This window comes from Sphaeramia orbicularis, chromosome 17, assembly GCF_902148855.1.
Source record: "Sphaeramia orbicularis chromosome 17, fSphaOr1.1, whole genome shotgun sequence".
In the NCBI taxonomy this organism is placed as follows: Eukaryota; Metazoa; Chordata; class Actinopteri; order Kurtiformes; family Apogonidae; genus Sphaeramia; species Sphaeramia orbicularis.
This window is the reverse complement of record NC_043973.1, coordinates 23,213,649-23,236,962: the sequence shown is the minus strand read 5'-3', so window position 1 is coordinate 23,236,962 and position 23,314 is coordinate 23,213,649. Positions and strand designations below refer to the sequence as shown.

The 23,314-nt window shown below is 43.6% G+C and overlaps 1 protein-coding gene across 1 annotated transcript in view; it reads left to right on the top strand.

Annotated features, from left to right (window-relative positions):
- ptch2 (patched 2) overlaps positions 1 to 23,098 on the top strand; it is a 28,315-nt gene extending 5,217 nt beyond the window's left edge. The window contains 22 exon segments of the mRNA XM_030161183.1: positions 5,648 to 5,837; positions 5,950 to 6,019; positions 6,116 to 6,172; positions 6,174 to 6,208; positions 8,412 to 8,520; positions 8,650 to 8,736; positions 8,876 to 8,997; positions 9,953 to 10,100; positions 11,125 to 11,256; positions 11,338 to 11,493; positions 11,642 to 11,734; positions 11,829 to 11,954; positions 12,730 to 13,117; positions 13,206 to 13,730; positions 14,251 to 14,393; positions 14,525 to 14,705; positions 14,913 to 15,193; positions 16,556 to 16,693; positions 17,097 to 17,239; positions 20,339 to 20,744; positions 20,851 to 21,418; positions 21,555 to 23,098. Coding sequence (XP_030017043.1) covers positions 5,648 to 5,837; positions 5,950 to 6,019; positions 6,116 to 6,172; positions 6,174 to 6,208; positions 8,412 to 8,520; positions 8,650 to 8,736; positions 8,876 to 8,997; positions 9,953 to 10,100; positions 11,125 to 11,256; positions 11,338 to 11,493; positions 11,642 to 11,734; positions 11,829 to 11,954; positions 12,730 to 13,117; positions 13,206 to 13,730; positions 14,251 to 14,393; positions 14,525 to 14,705; positions 14,913 to 15,193; positions 16,556 to 16,693; positions 17,097 to 17,239; positions 20,339 to 20,744; positions 20,851 to 21,418; positions 21,555 to 21,589 — 4,133 coding nt within the window. The 3' untranslated portion in view covers positions 21,590 to 23,098.
- The last annotated feature ends 216 nt before the right edge of the window (positions 23,099 to 23,314 follow it).

Sequence of the window (23,314 nt, the reverse complement as noted above, 5' to 3'; positions counted from 1 at the left end):
AGGGAAAGAAATGACCTACATGTAAAAGTGGTGGTGTTTACTCTTATATTAACTAAACTCATCCTTCTTGGCAGAGTTTGGGTGAAGCATGACAGACATGTACACAGACTCAAGCTGTCTAAATATCAGTGCAGTGAGACAGGGCCTATCCGGATAGCAGGCACACCACATGTCCCATAAAGAGGCCATGTAAAAAGAGGATTGCAAAGGGGGAGGTACACCATACACAGGCCACATAAAATAAATGCACAGAATCCATAGCCAGTTAGCAATGAAATCAGACAAGGCCTTTAGCAGATATGAGGGGATCAAGACACACATTGATTAAAAGACAGAGAAACAGCCTGGATGAGAGAAAACATTTGTGCAAATGAGCAAATGCACATGTGGGCAATTTCGGTGTTTGGAGCAGTTACTCTAAACAAACCTCAGAGCGGCACAGCAGGTAAATGCTATAATTCATCGGAGCGCACACAGCGCCCCAGTTCAGACAGAGAAAGGGAGCTCTATGAGGCATTATTGGAGGTGAATAGTGCGCAGTGGTGCCCCAGCTAGATAAATAAACTCCCAGCGCTCAGGGCCCAGGACCTCACTGGTAGAGAGAACAAACAAGACCAGAGTCAACCTGGGTCACTTCTAAATGTTTATTTCACCCCCCCTTTCCCTCCATCCTTCAGTCCAAGTCTTGCTCATTCCATCCCTTTTCTCAGCACCCCCCCAACACACACACACACCCTTCAACAGTTAGAGCAAGACCACCCCCCAGCAAATAAACACACATTATGTAGCTACAGATACAGTACATGTGCATATGACAGGCACGCTGCTTCGCCACAATGCACATGTAGCTCTCATACCCATCTGTTTGAATTAAATAAGAAATGTTACCTTAATATCATATTTTACTGGATAAGTGAAAACATTAAGTTCATCTTAATACTGCACAAAGGCTTTTAGGTAAAGGGACTGAGCTGTCAGACTTTGCAACACTGAAGCCAATATCCTGAGAAAGGCTGCAAAGCAACAGAAAACAGGATAATGAAAACTCAATCAATATAGTGTGGCACTCTTTCTTCTCTTGCTGAAGAGCAACCTTTGTCTTTGGTCTGCACAAAATAAAGCAACACCAGTCACCTCAGAGTTTGCACCATTTGCCAATGTCTTTACACCATGAAAGTATAAAACGTAAAGGGACAGAGAGATAGAGAGAGACTGAACATTTTCTTGGTACTTGGGAGGGAAAAAAGAAATGGTTCTTGGGCTCAATAAATTCATTTCTCCTCTGAATGAGACCAGCAACGTGGAAAAATTTTGCCTTTCAGGCAGGGATGAATGTATGTTTCAACCACACATTAAGCAGTATTAGCGGTCAGTGGAGTGTCTAATGTGACTATTTTTCACAGTGGCCAACACTGCCCATGATTAGCATAATTAGCAGAGGCAAGCCTATACATATGGAAATAGAAAGTGCCTAAATGCCAACCCTGGTGGAAATTTATGTGTGGTGGCTAACACCGCTGGCACATCTGAATAGAATGTAAGTGAAACTGATTTTTCATCTTGTTTTTGCTGTTTTATACTGTTTTTAAGGTGTGAACTCAGGACAGTTTCATTTTTGTAGTTGATTTTTGGAGCAGCTCAATTTAAACAGATTTAAATCTAACATTTTATTTGTCATCTTCCCACACTGAGTACATTACACTCCTGTTAAAATGAGTATAATACAATTGTCTTTGGCAATTGATGAACAGATACAGTGTGCATGTGAAGGCAAACACACACACACACACAGACTCACACACTGTATTTCTATAGGTAAGATACCAATGTGCCAGCTTCTCTTTCTTGCCCCCAGCCTCACCCTCCCACAGCCGACTCTTGCATTGTTTTACAGGCTGGGAAAGTTTTGGTCCATTTGCTTTTGTTGGGAAAAAACGTTCCTTCTTTATATTATTCCGCTGTTTGTTGGGAAACATCTGAAAGAAATTGAAGGGTTGAATGACAAAAGGGTCTGCATTCAGTCTGGAGCTGTACTGAAGGATTGTATGGAGGAACAGCCCATCTGCTGGGGGCAGCCTTCTTAGGCGGTGCCCTGGCTAAGGGAATGGCACAGGGCAGGACCATTCCCTAGACCGTTCCTTAGGGCTGAGGACCTAAGGGGCAGTCCTGATTCTGGTGGGTCCACATGTGACAAAAGGACCAAGACGGTTTTGTGATGCTGTGTGCCAGGCAAAGATAATGATTCTTTCATTTAGCTCCTTTGCTGAAAATGAAAAGAAGTAAACATCCATTGCAGATTAGTGAGGGAAAAAAAGAAAGTAAATAATGTGTAGAAGAAATGTTTTTGTCCGTTTCTTTCAATTTATTACTCCTCTAAGGCTTCAACAGATATTTTACTTCCTTAAAGCTATATTTTATCAAAAGTGGTTCTGTGTGGTCAGTGTATAACTTCTTATCTGTACATTTCCTCTCATGTTGTCCATGTTCAGTGCATCATGTACTGTGCTATGTAGCAGGTAAAATCATACATGTCACTTGCAGCCCTCTTCGTCTTGGGTCTTCCTCCACAGCAGCGTGGGGCCTTTCAGAGGCCCCCTAATCCAGCTAATCTACCACACTGAACTTTGAAGGTGGCCTGGTCTGACCTAGCATGGCCTGGAACTGAAACTAGGCCTGTAAACCAGCAGAGTAGAATAGAGTAGAATAATAATAGAACGCAGCACTTTAAAGGTGGCCTTGGCTGTGTTTCAAACAGGCAGATGTGAAAAGACACACATTTCACAGAGTTAAGGGATTCTGCATGTTCAGCTCCTGGGCTGGAAGGGTCAGGTGGAGAGGAAATGACTGAGGCTGGTGGAGACAGGGTTCAGTGTTTACATGGCTGCACACACACACACACACACACACACACACACACCGCACATCCATGCACACTGAAACATTACATCTGTACAATCTCAGCCGTAAAACCATGTCACTACTTGTCGTGTCTTTTTGCTTGTTTATCACTTTTCTAACTTCTTAGGTGCTTTCAGTGGTGAAGCTAGTAAAGGAAGTTGCACGTTGAACACATCAAAATAAAGTTGTTTGCTAGGATTGTTGAGATGATAATAGGGTTTCTCAAAAACATCCAAAGAAAGAGTTGTAATTGACGTTGTTTGTATGGATTTCTTTTGTTAATTTTGGTCATATTGCCAAACAGACTAATATTTTATGTGGCAAAATGCATCACCAGCCACTGGGGTGTTTTCCACCCTCAAAGGCGCTTTCTTCCCAGGGTGGGAAAATTTCCGGGAACTGTCTCTTTAAGGATGTGTGGAGCGCAGTCTGAGTACAGGGAGAGGGTAGGGGGAATTGAAAAATAGTGAGAAAGAGACAGAGGCAGAAAGAGAAAACAGGGAGGAAAAGGAAAAGAGAAGCCAGGGTATTAAAAGATATTTAGGCCCAAAAAAAGAAAGGACAAGTCCGCTCTCTGGAGTGAGTGGTGAACTGAGCAGAGTAGTGTGAAGCTCAGATTTGGGTGGTTGGGGCCGGACCAAGGGTTGAGAAGAGAAGGCGAGAAAGAGAGAGAGAGAGAGAGAGAGAGCACTGGCTGCCTGGGTGGTCCAGATGGGAGGAACGAGACACAAATAGCTATAATTTACTTCAGGAGGCCTGTAATTACAGAGCCAGAGTCTCTCCGAGCCACCCAATTCCTGTTGGGATCAAAACCCCACGCTGCAGAGGTTAACATACGAAATGTCAAAAAAGGTTTAACAGATGTCAAAGAGGTCCTTGAACGAAAAGGGTTCCATTTTGTAGTAGCCTTTTTTGATTAGAAATCTGTGTGGCACGGAAACTAAGTGGAATCATGGGAGAACTTAGACTTTCTAAAAACATGTTCTTTGACAGTGTGAGTAAAGTGACTTGAATCCTTTCTGCTTTAAGGATGAGTGTGAGAAGTTTAGCAATAAAATAAAGTCAGCATCTCAAGCAACCTCTTTTATAATGATACAAAATCTTTACTTTGACTCTTGTAAAAAAATAAATAAAAAAATCTTGAAAATGTAATTTCCTCAAACGCAGTAATCTCTAACTGTCTTAAAATCTTTTTTATTGGAAAGCGTTATAAATACTTCTCAAATTTAAACTCTGAAAACACTATCCAACAAGAACAAGCCCAATTTTGAGGTATTTTCTTTTTGCGATGCACTGAGCCAGACACTCAAAAAAGACACCCTAGACTGCAAATAAATGAGGTGACCTGATATGCTCAGGCCCTGTGTAGGTAATTAAAGCCTTGAAAGTGAAGCCTAGAAATATTGGGCTGCGTCTCCGAGGCCCAGAGTTCTAACCTGATCTCACACTTTCGCGGCAGAGGCTGAATAGTTTGTTTTTTCTTTCTCCCCATCAATTATAGGAGCCAGCTCTGGGCTGGGGGAGGTGCAGAGAGCATGAGGGAAAGAAAGGAAAAGAGAGACAGATGAAGAGAAAGAAAGATAGAGACAGGAGCCACGGAGTGAAGGAGAGAAATAGATGCTAAAAAGGTGAAGCCGTGATGGAGTGCAGCTCAGGGACAGTGAGTAAAAGAGTGACTAAAGGTTAGAATTAAGAAAGAGGTAGCCCTTGTTTCCTAACTTCTACGGCCTCATCTCACATCCCCCCTTCCCTCCCTCTCTTTCCCTCTCTGGGGTTGTCATGTAGTGGGACAGCGAGAGGGGCAGACGGGCCCTCTGTGATCCAGCGCGGCATGTTTCATGTCCACTTGGCACAGGCACAGATCCCCCCGGCTGGCAAACTCTTTTCAGGGCAACCTCCTGTAATTAGGGGGCTGGAGTCTACCGCTGCACTGCACAACATAGCTCCCACTCTGTTTTTTTCATCTTCTCTCTATCTCTCTCTATTCATCACCACCTCTGACATCCATATTTCTTTCTCCAAATCTGTTCACCTTTCTTTCTTTATATTCTTTTTTCTCAGTTTGATGTGTGTCAATGCCCTCTTCTCTTCTCTTCTCTTCTCTTCTCTTCTCTTCTCTTCTCTTCTCTTCTCTTCTCTTCTCTTCTCTTCTCTTCTCTTCTCTTCTCTTCTCTTCTCTTCTCTTCTCCTTCTCTTCTCTATTCTCTTCTCTTCTCTTCTCTTCTCTTCTCTTCTCCTCTTCTCTTCTCTTCTCTTCTCTTCCTCTTTTCTCTTCTCTTCTCTTCTCTTCTCTTCTCTTCTCTTCTCTTCTCTTCTCTTCTCTTCTCTTCTCTTCTCTTCTCTTCTCTTCTCTTCTCTTCATCTTTTACACACATTTCCATACATCTATACCCTATGATGTGTTCGTATCTGCTGCCCTGAGTAGAGTGGTGAAGGGTTTCGGGGCATCAGAAGGCTGGTTTTCCTAACTAACAGGGCACATCTGTTTCACAGAAGGAGCCAATGAGAAGCTGTATTACTCATTTCTCTTGGCCAGACGCTGGCTTGTGTGAAGTGCCTTCAAAACCAACACTGGCGAGGGCCAAGGGCGTTGGTCGATATATATGTGTGTGTTCTCGTGTAAATGTGTGTGCATATGTACACACATGCTGCAAACCTAGTTAAATGATCAAAATCTGTACATTTGTCTTTTCAGTAATCTCTCCATCTATCAGGTTTACCGATCAGTCCTTTATTTTCTGTTTTTCAGCGGGCAGTCGGGTAAGCCAGGAGCTTCGTTACACCAGAGAGAAGCAGGGCGAGGAGTCAGTCTTTACCTCACAGATGCTAATCCAGACCCCCAAAGAAGAGGGCACCAATATTCTTACCCAGGATGCTTTGCTAGTTCATATGGAAGCTGCCCTGTCTGCCAGCAAGGTCCAGGTGTCATTGTTTGGAAAGTAAGTTGACCACTTTGTGAATTTTTGCATTTTTTTTAATTAAGTTGCTTGCTTAGTGTAGTGTCTTTAGTTAGAATACTTTCATTGTATTTTTCTTTCTTCTGTTTTATAGATCATGGGATCTTAACAAAATATGCTATAAATCAGGAGTCCCCATCATAGAAAATGTCATGATTGAAAGGGTAAGTGCACAAACAAGCCTATAAACCTTTTTTTAACCTGTTGCTTTGCTACTACGGAGTGGTAAATTATGCTCCTTTTGTATTTCCTGATACCAGATGATTGACAAGCTATTTCCCTGTATGATAATCACCCCGCTGGACTGTTTTTGGGAGGGGGGCCAAACTACAGGGAGGCTCCGCCTATTTACCGTAAGTCTTGAATTATTTGAGCTTATTTTTCATATACGCGTTTCATCGAACGCCTTGGCTGTGCCTTTGCTGTCATTGCTTCCATCTGATTTCCAGGGCAGGATAAATTTTGGAAGGGCCTGTAACTTTTAACACATGCAGGATGGAGACATACAGTTGGGCTTTCAGTAATGTGTCAGTGGGCGCTGTGACTGACAGAGGCGGTCAGTAATAGAGTTCTTTTAGGGCCCAGAGAGGGTCTGGAGGAGGGTGTCCTGACAGCAGCGATGGGGGAGAGACATTCAAAAAGAGAAAGCGAGGGAGAGATGCAGCGAGTGAGGGATGGAGAGAGAGGAGAGGGCCGCGGCAGCAACTGGGTGGTGGGTTGGTAGAACGGAGGGCGGGGAGGTGGTGGTGGTGGCAGGGGAGCCCTTTGGGTCAGACAATGGTAAGCATTCTTTCAGTTTACGAGTGAGTGTCCATCAGTGCAGGGGCCCTGGAGGAGGGAGGGGGGCCGGCTTTGTCAGCTCACGGCTAACACTCAGCATTCTCATGGTAATGCCCCGGGCTCCCAGCTCCCAAGTTGTCCAACAAATAAAATGGGCAGTATTCAAGCCTCAAGTCCCCCGAGAAAGACAGAGAGAGGCTACAAGATGGTTAACAGAGGAGTCTGGGCGTATTTAGGCATTTGCGGATTCAGTTTTTTTTTTTCATCTCCTTTTTTTTGGGGACAAAGTTCTCTTGAGAAATTGAGTCAGTGAAAGAAAGCTTTTTTTTTCTATCTTCAGAAGTGATATTTCAATTGAGTCCTTCGTTTATAAAAGATAGTTTAGATCATAGCAGATGTTTCTTTGCAAACAAACTATTTGTTTATGTTTCTGTCTAGAACTGACAGGGGTATGTTGCATGACACGCCAGCGCATACAGAAACAAACACAAGTTTCCCATCTTTTGCGTCTCCCACTTGGCTTGTGTGAAAGCAGAGCAGCAGAGAGGGACTTGGGGGTCTTTGATGATTCACACATCATTCAAGTATTCTTTTAAATCACACAGCATCTGTTGTTATTTATTAATTGGGGTTTTTACTTTGAAAGAAAGATTGGTGTGGTCACCGAGGCCAGTCTCTCTGTGGATTTGTAGTCGAGTTCTGCTTCATTTCAGTCCTGGTTTTAAATGCAAAAAAATAAAAAAAGAGTGAGATAGAGACATAAAGGGGAAGAGGGATAGAGGCAGAATGGGAAAGAGAGTGGGGAAGAGAGAGAAAAAACTTGGGAGAACAAAGAGCAGCAATCTATGAAAAAACAAAAAGGGCCCAGGCCTGGTTCACTCAAGCAAAAACTAGCTGATAAAGGAGTGTGTCTTTGCAAGCAGAAGCAAAAGGGACCCTGGTATGTGGGAATAGGAGAGGAGCTCCCTTCATGAGCCATTGGAGGGAGAGTCAAGATACTTTGAGATTCTCTTTATTTTCTTCTCAGTGTGGTCCTCTTTCTTACATTCTGTGCAGTAGAATCCATATATAAGTGGTTTCTATTGATGCATCACAACTTTTAGTTACTAAGTAATTACAAAGTATAGAGTATAAATTGTTGTGTTTGATTCTTTTAAAAGCTGAGAGCATTTGTCAATACATGTATCTCAAATTCTTAATTTTGTGTGTTTTGTATAGATTTATTACTCCACGAAACTAACCATCAGTGTTCTGCTCATGAAATATGATTTTATCCTTAGGAGAGAGAGATTTTCTTGCAAAAATCACCTGAAATATGTTTTTTCCCATTTAACATAGTACATCCCGTCTCATTCTCACCTTTTTCCTGTCCTTACATGCTCCCACCCTATCCCCTTCCCTCCCTCCTTATCAAGATGTTTGGGAGGCAGAGGTAATCGTTATGACTCAGTGCAGGACATTGAGGAATGGAAGCGAGTAGGCTGCAACTGTGCCTTTTCCCTGGGCATTGTGGCAGCGTGAAACAGGATAATAAACGCTTTTTTTATCCTGTATCTGCAGCTAGCCTCCTGCATAGCCTAGCACAGCAACAGAGAGAGAATGAAAGTGACCTGAAAGAAATACTTCTACACACTAAAGATTAGCAGAGCCCTGAAACCTGACAGGTTCAAAGTGTCTTAAACTTTAAGTTATTTTACAGGTTTTTCTCATCTTTATGAAGTTGTGATAGAGTATGTTTGGATTTATAATCATGTCAAATGTGTCTTTTTTGTCCAGGGGTATGCCTGACATCCAGTGGATGAATCTTGATCCAGTCAAGCTGATGGAGGAACTGAGTCAGTTCACCTCATTGGAGGGATTTAAGGAGATGTTGGACAAAGCCCAGGTAGGGAACACAGCTACACACTGATAAACTGAAAGAATGACTTATGACTTATTTACGTACATTCTGACCTACTTGCATGCTTTTCGATGTTCTAAGGTTTTTTTTTTGTATCATTCTTTGATTCCTTAGGTGGGACATGCCTACATGAACAGACCCTGTCTAGACCCCTCAGACCTAGACTGTCCTCTTAGTGCACCCAACAAGGAGCACGGAGAGGTAAAAACACACATCAGCATCAAGTTGTCATTACATACAGAAAACAGCTGTGTATAGGGAAGGCAAATGGCTCTGACAAATCTAACATTCCCATTTCTCTCTGTTTTTCTTTCTGTTCATCTGCTGCCCTTCTATTCAGAGTCCTGACATTGCTGGGCGTCTCCAGGGTGGTTGCCATGGTTTCAGCAGGAAGTTCATGCACTGGCAGGAGGAGCTGATCCTGGGAGGGCGGGTCAAGAACAGCCAGGACGCTCTGCTGAGGTGTGTGTCCTGTGATGCACAAGACAGGAATATCAGACACTGATCATTAGTTAAAGTTGATTATAAGTTACTTCTGGTCTCAGTGGAAGATGGAACAGTTAGACCTGGGTGTGATTGCATCAGTTTGTGAGCTGTGACTGTGGAATCTGCGTAAAGCCTTATGACGTCGCATATACATGCTAGGAATGCCTCGTATCGAGAGGGATCAGTTTCCTGCATGACCCCGGTCCAGGATAGGCCAATTAAAGATGACTGACAGCCACATAAAGCCCCCCCACCCTGCTACACATTTCTTGCATAAGGGACCAAAGAAAAAGAAAAAAAAACATTTCAACCCACATTTTTCTGATACTATCCCAAGACTTTAATAAGACGTTCTCTAGAGTTTTATTTTTTCCAGTCGACTTCAACTGGATTTAAAACCATAGCCAAAACAAATGGAGTGACAGCATTGGGTCAGAGCCCAGATCATGACCCACACAGGCCCAACAGAGGTTTGAATGAAAGAGGATTCCAGTCCCATCTGCAAGAGCCACACTTACGTTTTGGATGTGATTTACGATCATTTCTTTCACATTTTGAGCAGCACTACTGCTCACTGTGGCCGTGCCAAAAAAACCTGAGGACATCTGGGATCACAGCCTAGAGCACAGCAGACAGACAGACTAGATAACACCTGCTTTTAGCTGTTTACACTGGCAGACAGTAGGCAGGCAGACAAATTGTAGAAGAAACAACACCTGCCTATAGCCATTCACAGAAAGACATGTTCACGTGTGGTAAAGGGATACCGTAAACATCTTAACCGCCCGACAACATGATTTTCATTGTGCTGAGATGGACGATCCAGTTGAGGTTTCATATCAACTCAACACGTAATAAACCAGGTTTGTAGCCTGACATCTCTAGAGTGTCTTAAACTAATGTGTGTGTGTTTGTGTGTGTGTGTTTGCAGTGCGGAGGCTCTCCAAACCATGTTCCTGTTGATGAGTCCTAAGCAGCTGTATGAGCACTTTAAAGACGACTACGAGATCCATGACATCAACTGGAATGAAGAAAAGGCCACCGCCATCCTTGAGTCCTGGCAAAGGAAATTTGTGGAGGTGTGTACATGTACTTTTAATTTGTGTGCATTCATATACACTCATAATGCAACAGCACAAACACCTTGAGGGAAAGTCAGGACAGGAGTTGAGATATTTTTTTAGTAGTAACTGAGAAGAGCTAAGAGATGAAAAATGAGGAGGCATTTCCTTGTCCCTTTGCAGTTTTGTTTTGCTTTGGTTTACACACTCACACACATACACACACACATGCACACACACTCAGAGACACTGCGTGAGCCTTACTCTGCAGTGTCTGAATTCCATCAGTCTTCAGCTGCCTTGTAAAGCGAATCACAGGGCACACCAGGGCAGTAGGTGTGTATGTGTGGGTGTGTGTATATGTGGTAGGCCAGTCATCTTTCTCTGTCAGAGCCCTAGTTATAGGAACAAGCTGTTGCTGTGATAGCTGACACCCACCACAGTGAGAGTAAGGAGAGATGGAAAGAGGGAAACAACCAACATGTGCAAAGGAGGAGGGGCAGCAAACTGAAATACAAACTGACAGAGACGCCGGACCTCCTCCTGACACATTAAAGAACAAGAACAGATCTATGTGAGATTATGAGTGATGACTAATTGCTCGCAGGTAAAAAGCTTTCAGGAGCCTTGGTCAATCCATGGCATTGAGTAGAGAGAGCAGCCTTCCAAGCTATTTGATCCCATCCCTTTCACCTTTGACCTCACAACCTCTGGCATCTGTGCTCATTACTCCTCAGTTGTCATACGTACACACATGCTAGCACACACACTTTCACACACATGCACATTTCAAAGGGGCTGTTAAAATATGGAAAGAAGAGAAGAATCATTAGGCTTACTAGAGCATGTAGGCATCATCCTGGTGCTTTAAACATCCTTATTTTGATAGCTTATTTGTAAATTATAGAGCAAATCTAGTGCATGTTTAACCTTTCATCAGCTGCCTATTAAATGTGGATAAGCTAGAGTTGGTGCTAATGTTTTTAAGATGGATCTGTTTTAGCTGGGACTCTTTGACAAATGATTGATGTTAATCCCACAGGTGGTCCACCAGAGTATTCCAACTAACTCCACTCAGTCCATCCATGCGTTCTCCACTACCACCCTCAATGACATTATGAAGTCCTTCTCTGATGTCAGTGTCATAAGGGTCGCCGGGGGATACCTGCTGATGGTGAGTCGCTGATTTAATGTTATTATTACATTTGTCTTTTATTTAAAGTTCTGTCACTGAAGATTGTCATCTCCTGTGTAGCTGGCCTACGCCTGTGTGACCATGCTGCGATGGGACTGTGCTAAATCCCAGGGTGCCGTGGGTCTGGCGGGGGTCCTGCTTGTGGCTCTGTCAGTGGCTGCAGGACTGGGTCTCTGCTCCCTGCTTGGCCTTTCCTTTAATGCTGCCACCACACAGGTAAAACACAAGACTAAATCTAAACACTTCATAGCGTTTAGTGCAAATCTTATTCTTAATGTAGAATTCCAAACCCAGATTTTGGTGCCACAGTTTACAAATGCTGATTTCTGAGCATATGTTCTTTTTGATGTATTTCCCATCCCAGGTGCTTCCCTTCCTGGCGCTAGGGATTGGTGTGGATGACATGTTTCTGTTGGCTCACTCCTTCACAGAGGCTGAAAGCAACATCCCCTTTAAGGTACCTTCCCACCTCTCCTTTCCTTTCCTCTCCTCTTCTGTCCTCGTCTCTTCCTCTACTCACTTCCTTACCTGTGTCAATGTTTATCTTCTAGGAGCGAACAGGCGATTGTTTACGCCGCACAGGCACCAGCGTGGCTCTGACTTCCATCAACAACATGATCGCCTTTTTCATGGCTGCTCTCGTACCCATCCCCGCTTTGCGAGCTTTCTCTTTGCAGGTATGTTACATCCATGTCTGACATAAACACATGTACACAATCACACACAACCAAAGGCCTGAGGCTCCTTTGAAAAGGAAAGAGATAACTTAAGAGTAGTGACATTTATTCGGAGCCTTTGTTACCAGTTTTATTACAGCACCTACGGGGTGTGCATATTTTCTGTGTATGTGTGAGTTTTTGCCTGTTTTACGAAATAATTAGAGGAAAGAGAGTGATGAGCAGACAGAACGGGGTAGACGTAAAGAGAAGACAAGAGAGGGAGGGTGGAGTGGATCAGTATATCACTACCCGTCAAGGCGGTTTGCTCTGATCTGTAACTAACTGTGGGTGGTCCGAAACTCACAAGCACACACACACAAACACATACGCACACTGGAAACCACAGCCAGTTAGAATGTCAACTTCAGGGGGTGGGGTGAGCTTGGAGGCAGTGGCAGTAGTGGTGAAGGGTGATGGCTCTGCTCTGACTTGTAACATATATACCCCCCCCCCCCCCCCCCCGCTCCATTCACTCATTCTCTCTTGCAGTTCTTTCTCTCTGGCACTCTTTTCTTTCTTTCTCTCTCTCTGTCTTTCTCCCCTCCTGGCCCGCTTAGTATTCCTGGCTGGTGAAGCCTTTTCTTTATTTTCAGGGCTGTGGTCTGTGATACTTAGGAAACGATGGAGCCCTGAGTCTCCCTACTGGGTGTAATTTTACATATAGATGTCTGGCTTTCCTCACTTTGTTTATCTATCTTTTTAAAGTATGTAACTCTCATTTTGTCTCCCGTAGGCGGCCATTGTGGTTGTGTTTAACTTCGCCATGGTGCTGCTCATCTTCCCCGCCATCCTCAGTCTGGACCTCCATCGGCGTGAGGACAAGCGGTTGGATGTCCTCTGCTGCCTGTACAGCCCTTGCTCAGATCGTGTCATCCACCTGTCTCCGCATGAGTTGTCTGATGCAGGAGAACAGTCACACACACCTACAACACCAAGGGCCCACACACACCAGTACACAACGGGGTCGACCATCACCACCAGTACCCAAATCACCACCACAGTGCAGGCGTTTACACAGTGTGATGCAGCAGGCCAGCATATTGTCACAATCCTGCCACCTACATCCCAGATTTCCACCAGCCCCGCTTCTATTATAGTGTGTCCCACCTCCCAGGCTCAAGGTAAGTGGAGCGCTGTCATTTTTTTTCTATTTTTAAAGCTAAACAGACCACACGTATTTTAAAACTATTCTCTTTACCTTTCGTCTAGCCATCACACCTTCCCCCTCCTCCACCTCTGTGCCAGACCCCTATGGCTCCCAGCTCTTCACTCCTACCTCCAGCTCCACCCGGGACCTCTTAGCCCAGGTTGAGGACTCCAAGTCGGGAAAGAAGTGTGTCCCGCTCCCATTCTTGCACTGGAACCTGTCAAGTTTCGCCAGAGAAAAATACGCCCCTCTGCTCCTGAAGCCCAAGAGCAAAGCCATCGTGGTGGTTCTCTTCCTGGGCCTCCTCGGCCTTAGTCTTTATGGGACCACCATGGTGCACGATGGACTCTATCTAACAGACATTGTGCCTCGGGACACCAAGGAATATGATTTCATTGACGCCCAGTTTAAGTATTTCTCTTTCTACAACATGTACCTGGTGACGATGGACAGATTCGATTACGCCAGGTCACAAAGGCTGCTGATTCAGCTGCACAACGCCTTTAACTCTGTTAGATACGTGGTCAGAGACAGCGACAACAAACTACCCCGCATGTGGCTGCATTACTTCCAGGACTGGCTCAGAGGTAAGAAGTCAGGCTTAGTAATGTTATTTTTATGTGTGAGTCAGGTAATAACTTACGCCCCTTTTCCCTGAGGGCTTTTGATAATGATGTCAGAATCCGGTAGAGCGCAACAGGCTTTTTCAGGTGTGCATTTTACAAGGACAGAAGTGAAATGGTTGTGAGTGTGGGGGTGAGAATGTGTGAAGGGTGAGGGAAAGTTCAGTCATGCTGTTTACCCCTATTCACCTGGACTCAGGGGTGGTGCAGTAGACGGGTTAGGGTCACAGGTTATCTTTGCATGTGTGTGTGTGTGTGTGTGTGTGTGTGTCCTCAGGCTAGGACTTGTCAGAGGCCCAGTCAGGAGGAAGTAATAGCTAACAGGTCAATCAGAGCCAGCTGGGAAAAAAAATGATGCAAAAGGAAACTTGATCTTTTATTTCCGTCATCACTGCACACTTTTTAGTCAAAACAGAAATTACACTTTTTATGAATGACAACCGCAATAATAATTTCTCATCTATGTGTTTTTTCTCATACACAGGTCTTCAGGCTGCTTTTGATGCCGACTGGCAGGCAAGCAGGATTACCTCTGACAGCTATCGCAACGGGACTGAGGATGGAGCTCTGGCATACAAGCTCCTCATCCAGACCGGCTCCAAGAAAGAGCCTTTCAACTACAGCCAGGTATGTCTTATAAGAACTACAAGAGCTTACCTCTGTGTGTGGCATCAGATAAAGCTACATTTACTGGTTGTTTTAGGATGATGAGTGTAGCATTTTACAATTTTTTTTAAAAATCTTTTTTTGTTCTGTAGTTGCTTTCTCGACGACTGGTGGATGCAGAGGGTCTGATTCCTCCAGAGGTGTTTTATATTTACCTGACAGTTTGGGTCAGTAATGATCCTCTGGGCTATGCTGCATCCCAGGCCAACTTCTACCCACATCCCAGAGAGTGGATTCATGATAAGTACGACACCACAGGGGAGAATCTGCGTAGTAAGTATCCCATTAAAAACAAATTATCTTGGCCTTCCATGCAAAATAAGCAGGCTTTTGTACTTAACAGATGTCTAATGTCATACTGTGAACAGGAAAGCGGGCTTTTATGTCTTAGTCTGCTAAACACTGCAAAGCTAAATTTTCTGGCATTAACATTAAGAATAGCACATGATTTGACCCCTCTCTCTGTTTCCACCCTCACAGTTCCAGCTGCAGAGCCTCTGGAGTTTGCTCAGTTCCCCTTTTACCTGAATGGTCTTCGGCAGGCCAGCGACTTTGTGGAAGCAATTGAGAGTGTGCGGGCCATCTGCGATGAGTTTAGCCGCAAGGGTGTGTTCAACTACCCTAACGGCTACCCCTTCCTGTTCTGGGAGCAGTACATTGGCCTCCGACACTGGTTCCTTCTGTCAATCAGTGTGGTGCTGGCTTGTACCTTCCTGGTCTGTGCCATTCTCCTGCTCAACCCCTGGACCGCTGGCATCATTGTAAGTCAACATCACTTTTCCTTTACCTACTTATCACATCCTTCCTATCGCATTCCTTGCCTCTCTCTGCCTCATCCTACCTCAACAACATCATTAGTACCTTTCTCCCTTTAGTCGTCCTCCCACTTTCTTCTCACCCTTCTCAGCACAGCTCAATAACTCTGTCTTGGGGGCCCCTTTTTCTCTGCGGAGGGCCAGTGCGCACACACACATACGGGGACCTTTGTCATTCTAATGTAGGCTGGGTCGGCCTTAGAAAAGGAAATGCAAAGGAGCGAGAAAGGCTTTGCCCTCCTGAAGCCTCTACCTCCAACTCCCTTACAGCCTTTGTCAGATGGAAAGAGAGAGACTTGAGGACAGGACAGATCTGCCCAGTTGCGACCTTGGCCTGCTCAACCCATCCATCAGGGATATGTGGGAGTGTGTGTGTCTATGTGTGTGTGTGTTAGAGAGAGAGACAGTCTAACCATTCAGCACTTGGAAAACGTTTCACACACAAGCTGGTGCGACCGGTGGTCCCACATACACATATACACAAATCCACATATCCACAACCACTTGGGGGGCTGGAGTGTAGCACAACAACAGTTCCAGTTTCAGTTGGAATGTGTTTAATTTAAGTAGCGGCCCCTAGCAGCACTGATTGAGACAGTAACACAACACAATCTCATCAAAAAGAGAGAGAGGCACAGCTACATGCATGTATGGTTTCCAGGCATCAGTCTGTTAAGGTTTCATCCAGCCTGTATGTGGTCGAGCAGTAAAACGGCTTTTATCATTTCCAAATTAATTGTGCCCTAGCTTTGAGCCCCTGCGGTGATCAAAAGCTCCTGTCAGCCAGGAAGCCTGCGCCCCTTCATGTTTTTAGAGGCTAGTTGTTGCTATTTGTATTGCGGTTAACATAAACCTCGCACATTTACTCTAAAGGTATTAGCAAATTAAAACACTTTGTTAGATACATATATGGATCAAAATGTAGGAAACAATAAAGTAAGCAATTTAGACTGCTATATTGTGAAAAACAAGGTCATTTTTCAACATTCACATAGCTATGACATCATAGGAGTGATAGAATGCCTTTAATGTGTTAGCCTGGGTGCTGTCTGTCATTTTAACCACCTCTGGGAAAGAAGAGAATAATGAGGGAAGGAAGAGGGATGGTATTAGCCTTAGGTTGTGAAATTTGATGCCATGTGGTCGAGATCCTATGCCCAGGTCAAAGATTGTGTCGGGTGAAGAGCTCAACGCAGATCAACATAGTTGCTCTTACTCTGTTTTACTGCTGATTTGTCTCATTGTCCAAAAGTTTTTGTATTATTAGCAATTAAAACCCAACACTTTCCATCTTTGTCTTCCATTTAGGTGTTTATCTTGGCCATGATGACAGTGGAGCTGTTTGGCATCATGGGTCTGATTGGCATCAAGCTGAGTGCCATCCCTGTGGTCATCCTGATCGCCTCAGTGGGCATCGGAGTGGAGTTCACTGTTCACATTGCTCTGGTACGTTCACAGTTTCAGACACTTCTCCTAAATACATTCATAAGCACGACTAATGGTATGAATGATTAGTAATGAATGTATTTTCTTATTACTGAGGTTTGAATTGCTATTTGGCTATTTAGATATAATGGCTCCCATAGCTTATTGTCAAAAACATAAAGTGATTAAGGTCAAATTAGTGCGATTAAAGATTTACTAGGAGCGTTAAGATTTTGGATCCCTGCTTCATGCTGGCAGCTTTAACCCTGATTTCTAGCAAAGTGTACAGTTTTGTAGCGTATATCCCCAACAAAACCAAACGCAGGAATTCCACGGTGTGCCAAGCCGGGCCGCAAGCACAAGTTTTGTGTGATCGGCAAGATTTCCAACTCATTTCTTTTCCCCACCTCTCCCTCCACCACAGGGCTTCCTGACAGCGATTGGCAACAGAAACAAGCGCTCAGCGGTGGCTCTGGAGCACATGTTCGCCCCGGTGGTTGACGGAGCGATCTCCACACTGCTGGGTGTTCTCATGCTGGCAGGGTCAGAGTTTGACTTCATCATGAGGTAAGATTGCTGTGTGTGCATTTGTGTAGTTCTGTAATGTGTGTATGACAAGTCAGGTGAAATTCACATATGCTCCCTATGTGATGATAGTACTCGCTTAAGCAGCCGTTGTGTCCACACCCTTCACAGCCCATATGTTACCTTCAGAAGAAGCAGTGTTTTGGTTTTACACCACTGCTATGTGTGAAAGAGTGTGTGTGTGGTGCCAGTTGTCTAGCCTCACTTAGGGACTGGAGGGAGCCTTGTGGGGGGTCAGGGGTGCATGCAGGTGGAAGTGTTAGACCCCTATTTATGTACACACACACATACATACATACACACTGACGAATATGCACCTGGTTCTGTCACTCTGAGCACACACACATCCGTCTCTCCAACCTCAGAGCACAACAAATGGGGAAAACATCAAGGGTGTGTAGCAGCTGCTCGTAAACATGGAAGTGTTCTGCTACCCACTGGGTGGTGTCTCTCACTCTCGTTCATTCCGTGTCTTTCGCACACACATACACACATGCGGGAATCTGTAAAAATTCCTATCATCCATTTTGGCATTCTCTCCCTCCATGCTGGGTGCCGTAATAAAAAGTGGAACTAAATTTGAACTGGTCAGCCAGGCAGATAGTCTGTAGCCCACCAACAGACATGCCCCCCCCCCCCCCCCCTTTATGTTTGTGAGAGAGCGAGCACATAAGAATTGTCCGTATATGTTCTTTCATGTGTGTGCGTGTGTTTTCTACCAATGTTTCATGGTCAGAGTGGAAAAAAGGCGAATAGCTCAATGTTTTTCAGCTGAATGTGGTCTCGGCCCAAACCCGAAACCACAACCTTGAGCTCACTGACTGCAGCAGGCCTCCGTGACATAAAAAGCACAGTTTTTCTGCAGAAACAGAGACAGAAGTAGGGAGAGAAGGGAGAGGAGGAGAAATACTCTGAGGGTGGCTTTCTTGCATGGATACGACATCCTAGTGGGTGGGTAAATGGATGTTAGATAAATAACTCCTCTATTATGTTGGGTTGAATGGATAAAACACTGTAAATACCTTAAGAGACAGAAACATCGCTGAATATACCAATAATAAGAAATAGGATTGGGACTAAGGGAGCATTTTGTTTCTCTCTTGTCGCCTTTCTTTATTCAGAAGATGGGTGAGAAAGAAAGACATAGGGGTCTAGTATCTCTGTTGGAGGTCTTGTTTAGCTGTAGCTGTAGCTGTGGTCGGGTGAATGGGGCAAGCCAGAGCTGGCTAGCTGGGGAGCAGCATAAATATACTGCTGTAAACATCTCCTGGCCTTGTAATGCACTGAATAAACAGCAAGCCTAATTCAGCCCTGCTCAAAGTCCTCTCTCACACACATACACTTACATGCATGCACACACATGCAGGGCACATATGCATGCACACAGACAAATACACAAGGAGAAATGCACATATGTAGAGTCATGTAAACACTTACGCTTTCTTTCTCACACACATATACACACGACTCCCCAGGCCCTCACAACGAATGGAAAAGATTACAGTTTATATAAACAACAGAATTCCTAACAGTGAGACGCTGTTGGAGGTCCCACCAACGTCTCACTCTCTTTTTTTCTGTCTCACTCTTCACATGTTTTTTTTTTTTTTTTTCCGGCAATCTGTACTGTAAAAATGATGATATCCTAGTCGTGATTTCATCGCCTTCATCTGAACGTGCTTTCATTTGATTAAGCACGCCAATTGAATGTCTGCGTGTGGTTGAAAGACAGTTGCGGTTTGAGCAAAGAGCGAGAAACTGAAATTATCTCCTTGAAGCGTTTTGTCAAAACTGGTTAAGATGACGTGTGTTATGCTCTTGATAAAGGAAGAAAACAAGGACAGTGGTTAGTGAGGAAGGGGAAAAATGTGAGAGAGTGGGGAAAAGAAGTTGTGAGGTTCCAAGAGAATGAAATCACACCCAATACAGAAACCATGAACTTTTTCCTGAAGATTGACCTTTGTCAAGTTAAGTAGTTGTAATAGTCGATGTGGTAGTCCATTCAGGACAGAAGCATGTTTCCAGAAGACTCTGTAGCTATTAGCCCTGTCCTTGTTGGCTTTTCCTTCATTGCTACAATCATTCTTTTCCTCTTTTTCTTTACCTCTTTAAGTCTGGCTGGTGGTTAGCATCATACTCTCTCTCTCTCTCTCTCTCTCTCTCTCTCTCTCTCTCTCTGCTTTCTGTTAGTGTTTAAGTGGAGCCCTCTCTAATTTTCTTGGGGAGCTCTTTCTTGTGGCCTGCCTCCACCCCTGGCCTCCTCAGAGCTCCACTGAGATGCACACACACGCAAAAAAACATGCACACTCACATGCACACACACTGAGTGAAAAACAGAGCTAGAGTAAGTCTTGTAGCAGCAGTGGAGGCATCAAAGCGTGTTTTAGTTGGACTGAGCAGGGAATCAGATTTGCCCCCCACCCCCTGCCTTTGATACACAAACACTGGGCTTTCCCTGACTTCTTCCACTGAGCTACTTCCCTTCCTCATGTGCCAATTATGTGTGTGTGTGGAATTGTGCTCGGACATGTGTGTATGTTATTTTTTTTGTTATGTCAAATACGAAATTCCTTCAAATTAAGGTTAGTGTCAAATATTTAATGCTTGCCACTTTGTTTGAAAGTGCCATGAGTTTAACTGAAGCTTTAAATCTAAATCATCTGAACTTTAGCCAAATCCCTAAAATCTTAAGATGCAAAGGAAAACACATTTAAATGAGTTGTGGCTCCCTATGACTATGTATCTGGATATTTGCACTTTGTGTGTGTTTTTATATGTATATGTGATGGAGCTAATGCAGGCTGTAGGTGAAGGGTTGGCAAAGCTGTTCAGAATAAACACAGAGGTGTTGGGTTATTGACTGATCTCAGCTAAAATTCAGTGACTAGAGCAACTGAGATAATAAATTGCAGATGCAACCAGCTAAGTGTAAAGATGTGACTATTGTCATTGCTTTGTCATTTTCTTTTACTACACTGAACCATTACAACTTGTTTTAGGCAAAATGATAGTGATTCAAGTTGTTACAATTGTCTTTTAGTTTGATGCTTAATCTTAACAAATATCTCTTTTTTCTTGTAGGTATTTCTTTGCTGTGCTCGCCATCCTGACTGTTTTGGGAATGCTAAATGGCTTGGTGCTCCTGCCAGTCCTCCTCTCCATGATGGGACCTCCAGCTGAGGTTACCCCAGTTGATAACGCCAGCCGCCTGCCCACCCCGTCCCCCGAACCTCCACTGCCTCCACCAATGACCCACCATGGGTACTACACAGGCCATCACAATCCCAGATCATCTCACCCACAGGCATTTTCAGAGTCATCAGACTCAGAGTATTACTCTGAGATGACCACAACTTCAGGCATTGGGGAGGAGGATTACAAGTACTGTGACCGGAGCACATACATAGCATCACACACCAGTGTTCCACCTGCTACATCTCACATCCTGCTGGAAGCCAGCAAGAACCCCAGCTTCCCCAAGCTCACGGTACGTTACATGAGCACACAGTTAATACATTTACTTCAAAGTGTTCCAAGAAGTTGTGTGTTTTGTCAGAATATAAATGATTAAACACGTTGTTTTTTTCCTGTAGGTGGTGAAGCCATTCAAAGAAAATACAACAGGTCATGGAGCAAGGATTGAACCATCAAGTGAACCCTCTCACCATCCACAGTCAACGCTAAGCTCCCAGGTTACGTGCTGGGATGGAAACAAGCAGGAGCCGGGGCTCCAGAGGCTCCAGGCACCATCCAGCCAGCATTTGCCCAGTGACAGGGTTCATTTCTCTGGGAGGACTTCTCAAAGTGGCCCCAGGCTTCAAAACAGCAGAGGACCTCAGCCAAACAGGACTAAAGGGCACAGCTATAGCAATAGCAACTCTGCCCTGCCCTCACAGCAAGGTTCCAATGGAGGACCTGTTACCATGGTTACAGCCACAGCATCAGTGACAGTAGCTGTGCACCCGACCTTGCCGGGGGCAGCATACCAAGGCTACATGCATGAAGGTTTTGACACGGACAGTGAGTCGGACTGTTTCGAGGCTACTAAGAGGACTTATAGTGACAAAACAAACTTTTCTTCATGTAAGAGAGACTCACTAGAGCTCCAGGATATAGAAGCAACACAGAGCCAGACAGAGCATCAGCATGGCAAGACACAAGGTGAGTCAGCCAAACAGTCTGTAACCGTTAAGAGACAATGAAAATTTTACTTTTACAACCTTCATTTGTCAGTGTCTTTGTTTAGATACTAATATATAAATATCTAATCCATGTGTTTCTTCTGTCTTTGCTGTAGGTGGGTTGAGGATCCAGGCATCCAAAGATTGCTAGACTCCTCTCACACATCATACCTACTCACTTCGAGTCTCTTGCTGCTTCACAGAGCACCTTGATGCCTTTCGCGTCACATGGCGTCACATCTTGAACTCTCAACTGTACATAGACTTCACACAAAAAAGGAGAGGATTTATTTCATGGACATATAAAAAAATGACTTGTTTTAAGAATTATATAAATCTATGAGTATATATTTTAATACTAAAAAGAGGGAAGCTATTTAAAAGAGTACTGTATAACATGGGTATACTCTTGTGTAAAAGTTCAGATGTAAAAGATTATTTGTTTGTGGGGCGGTTGTTTTTTTTCTCCACAGTGTACAGAATATGAAATGTGTTATATGTAAAAAGTGTCCACAAAAAGTGAGATGTTATTAAGATATTAGACTATTGAACATACATGGTCAGTGTTTTATCTCTATTTGTATTGTTTCTTTTTTCTTTTTTTCCTTTTTTTTGCTGCTACACTTCAAAATAATTTTAAGTGATTTGCCTTAAAAATGCAGTACCCCCCTCACCCCCCCATCAAGTCAAAATAATGAATAATTAGAAAATTTGCTCACAGTGCTACACTGTGAGATGTTCTGTATCTGACACACCCTCTGTTGTATGTTTAAATGTGGATGTACCGTGTCACAGTGTGCACTGTTAAAGGCTTGAACAGCAGATCCTGTTTGAGCAGCCGCCGTGCCTTTAGTATCACCCTTATCCTTATTATCACAGCATTCAGAGCTCAGTATTATGTTCGTCTTATCTCACTGAGTGTTTGTCAGGAAGCAGCAGTAGACTGATGGTTGTTCATAAATAGGTCATAGTTAATTCATATTTCATGTTAATAATCTATTGTCGTCTGCAGTTTTTAAACTACTTGAAGGAGCTGTGATAAGATTTTTGTTTTGCAGTTTTGTAAGCTCGACAGTAAGTGAACATTTGTCACCTTTTGGATGACAACTGTGTTATTCACCTACTCATATTATTTTGAAAGGGAATTATTAAATTTAATGCAAAGGGAGCAATTTTTTTAGTTTTATTTTAGTTTTTCTTTGCTGGCTGCTTGAGGGTTGTAACATGTTCATGTTGTGACCCTGTGCAATTATCAATAAGGTATCTTTAGCATTTATGACTTTATATGAGCTGGCTCTGCCTAACAGAGTTAGTTTATACTTCTTAGTGCTTCAACCTGCTCTGACTTCTCTTCTGTTCACATTTTAATTTCCTCTTATTAATCTAAACCTCATGTGTGCCACGTTACATGTTTTGTCATTTTTAGTGTTTTCATTTAATAATTTGCTTTATCAAGTCGTCATTGTTGTTCAGTATTGGTCTCATCACTGCCAGGTTAAATTGCAGGGAAAACTTGTCATGTCATGTCATTTATTTAAGTGGCAGCTTTGGTTTCTTTGTAAATATGGAAGAAAAGTAAAGTAGCTACCATTCAGTTGTGAATACTTAAGCAAAAAAAAAAACAAAACAAAAAAAAACAGCAAAGCACCATTTACATGACCTGAGCATAGACAGCTAGGTGTTGTCAGAGTTTTTAGGGAGAGGGTTGAGGGGGAGCTCCTGCATTGGTTTGTAGTTTATTTCAAAAAAAATGTTAATGTCATGCCATATAAATTATTTATATTAAAATTTTATTTTTGTAGTTTGTACAGATGTTAGTATCTAGACTGAAGTTCTATTTTTAAAGAGTAAATATATATTATATATAAATATATCT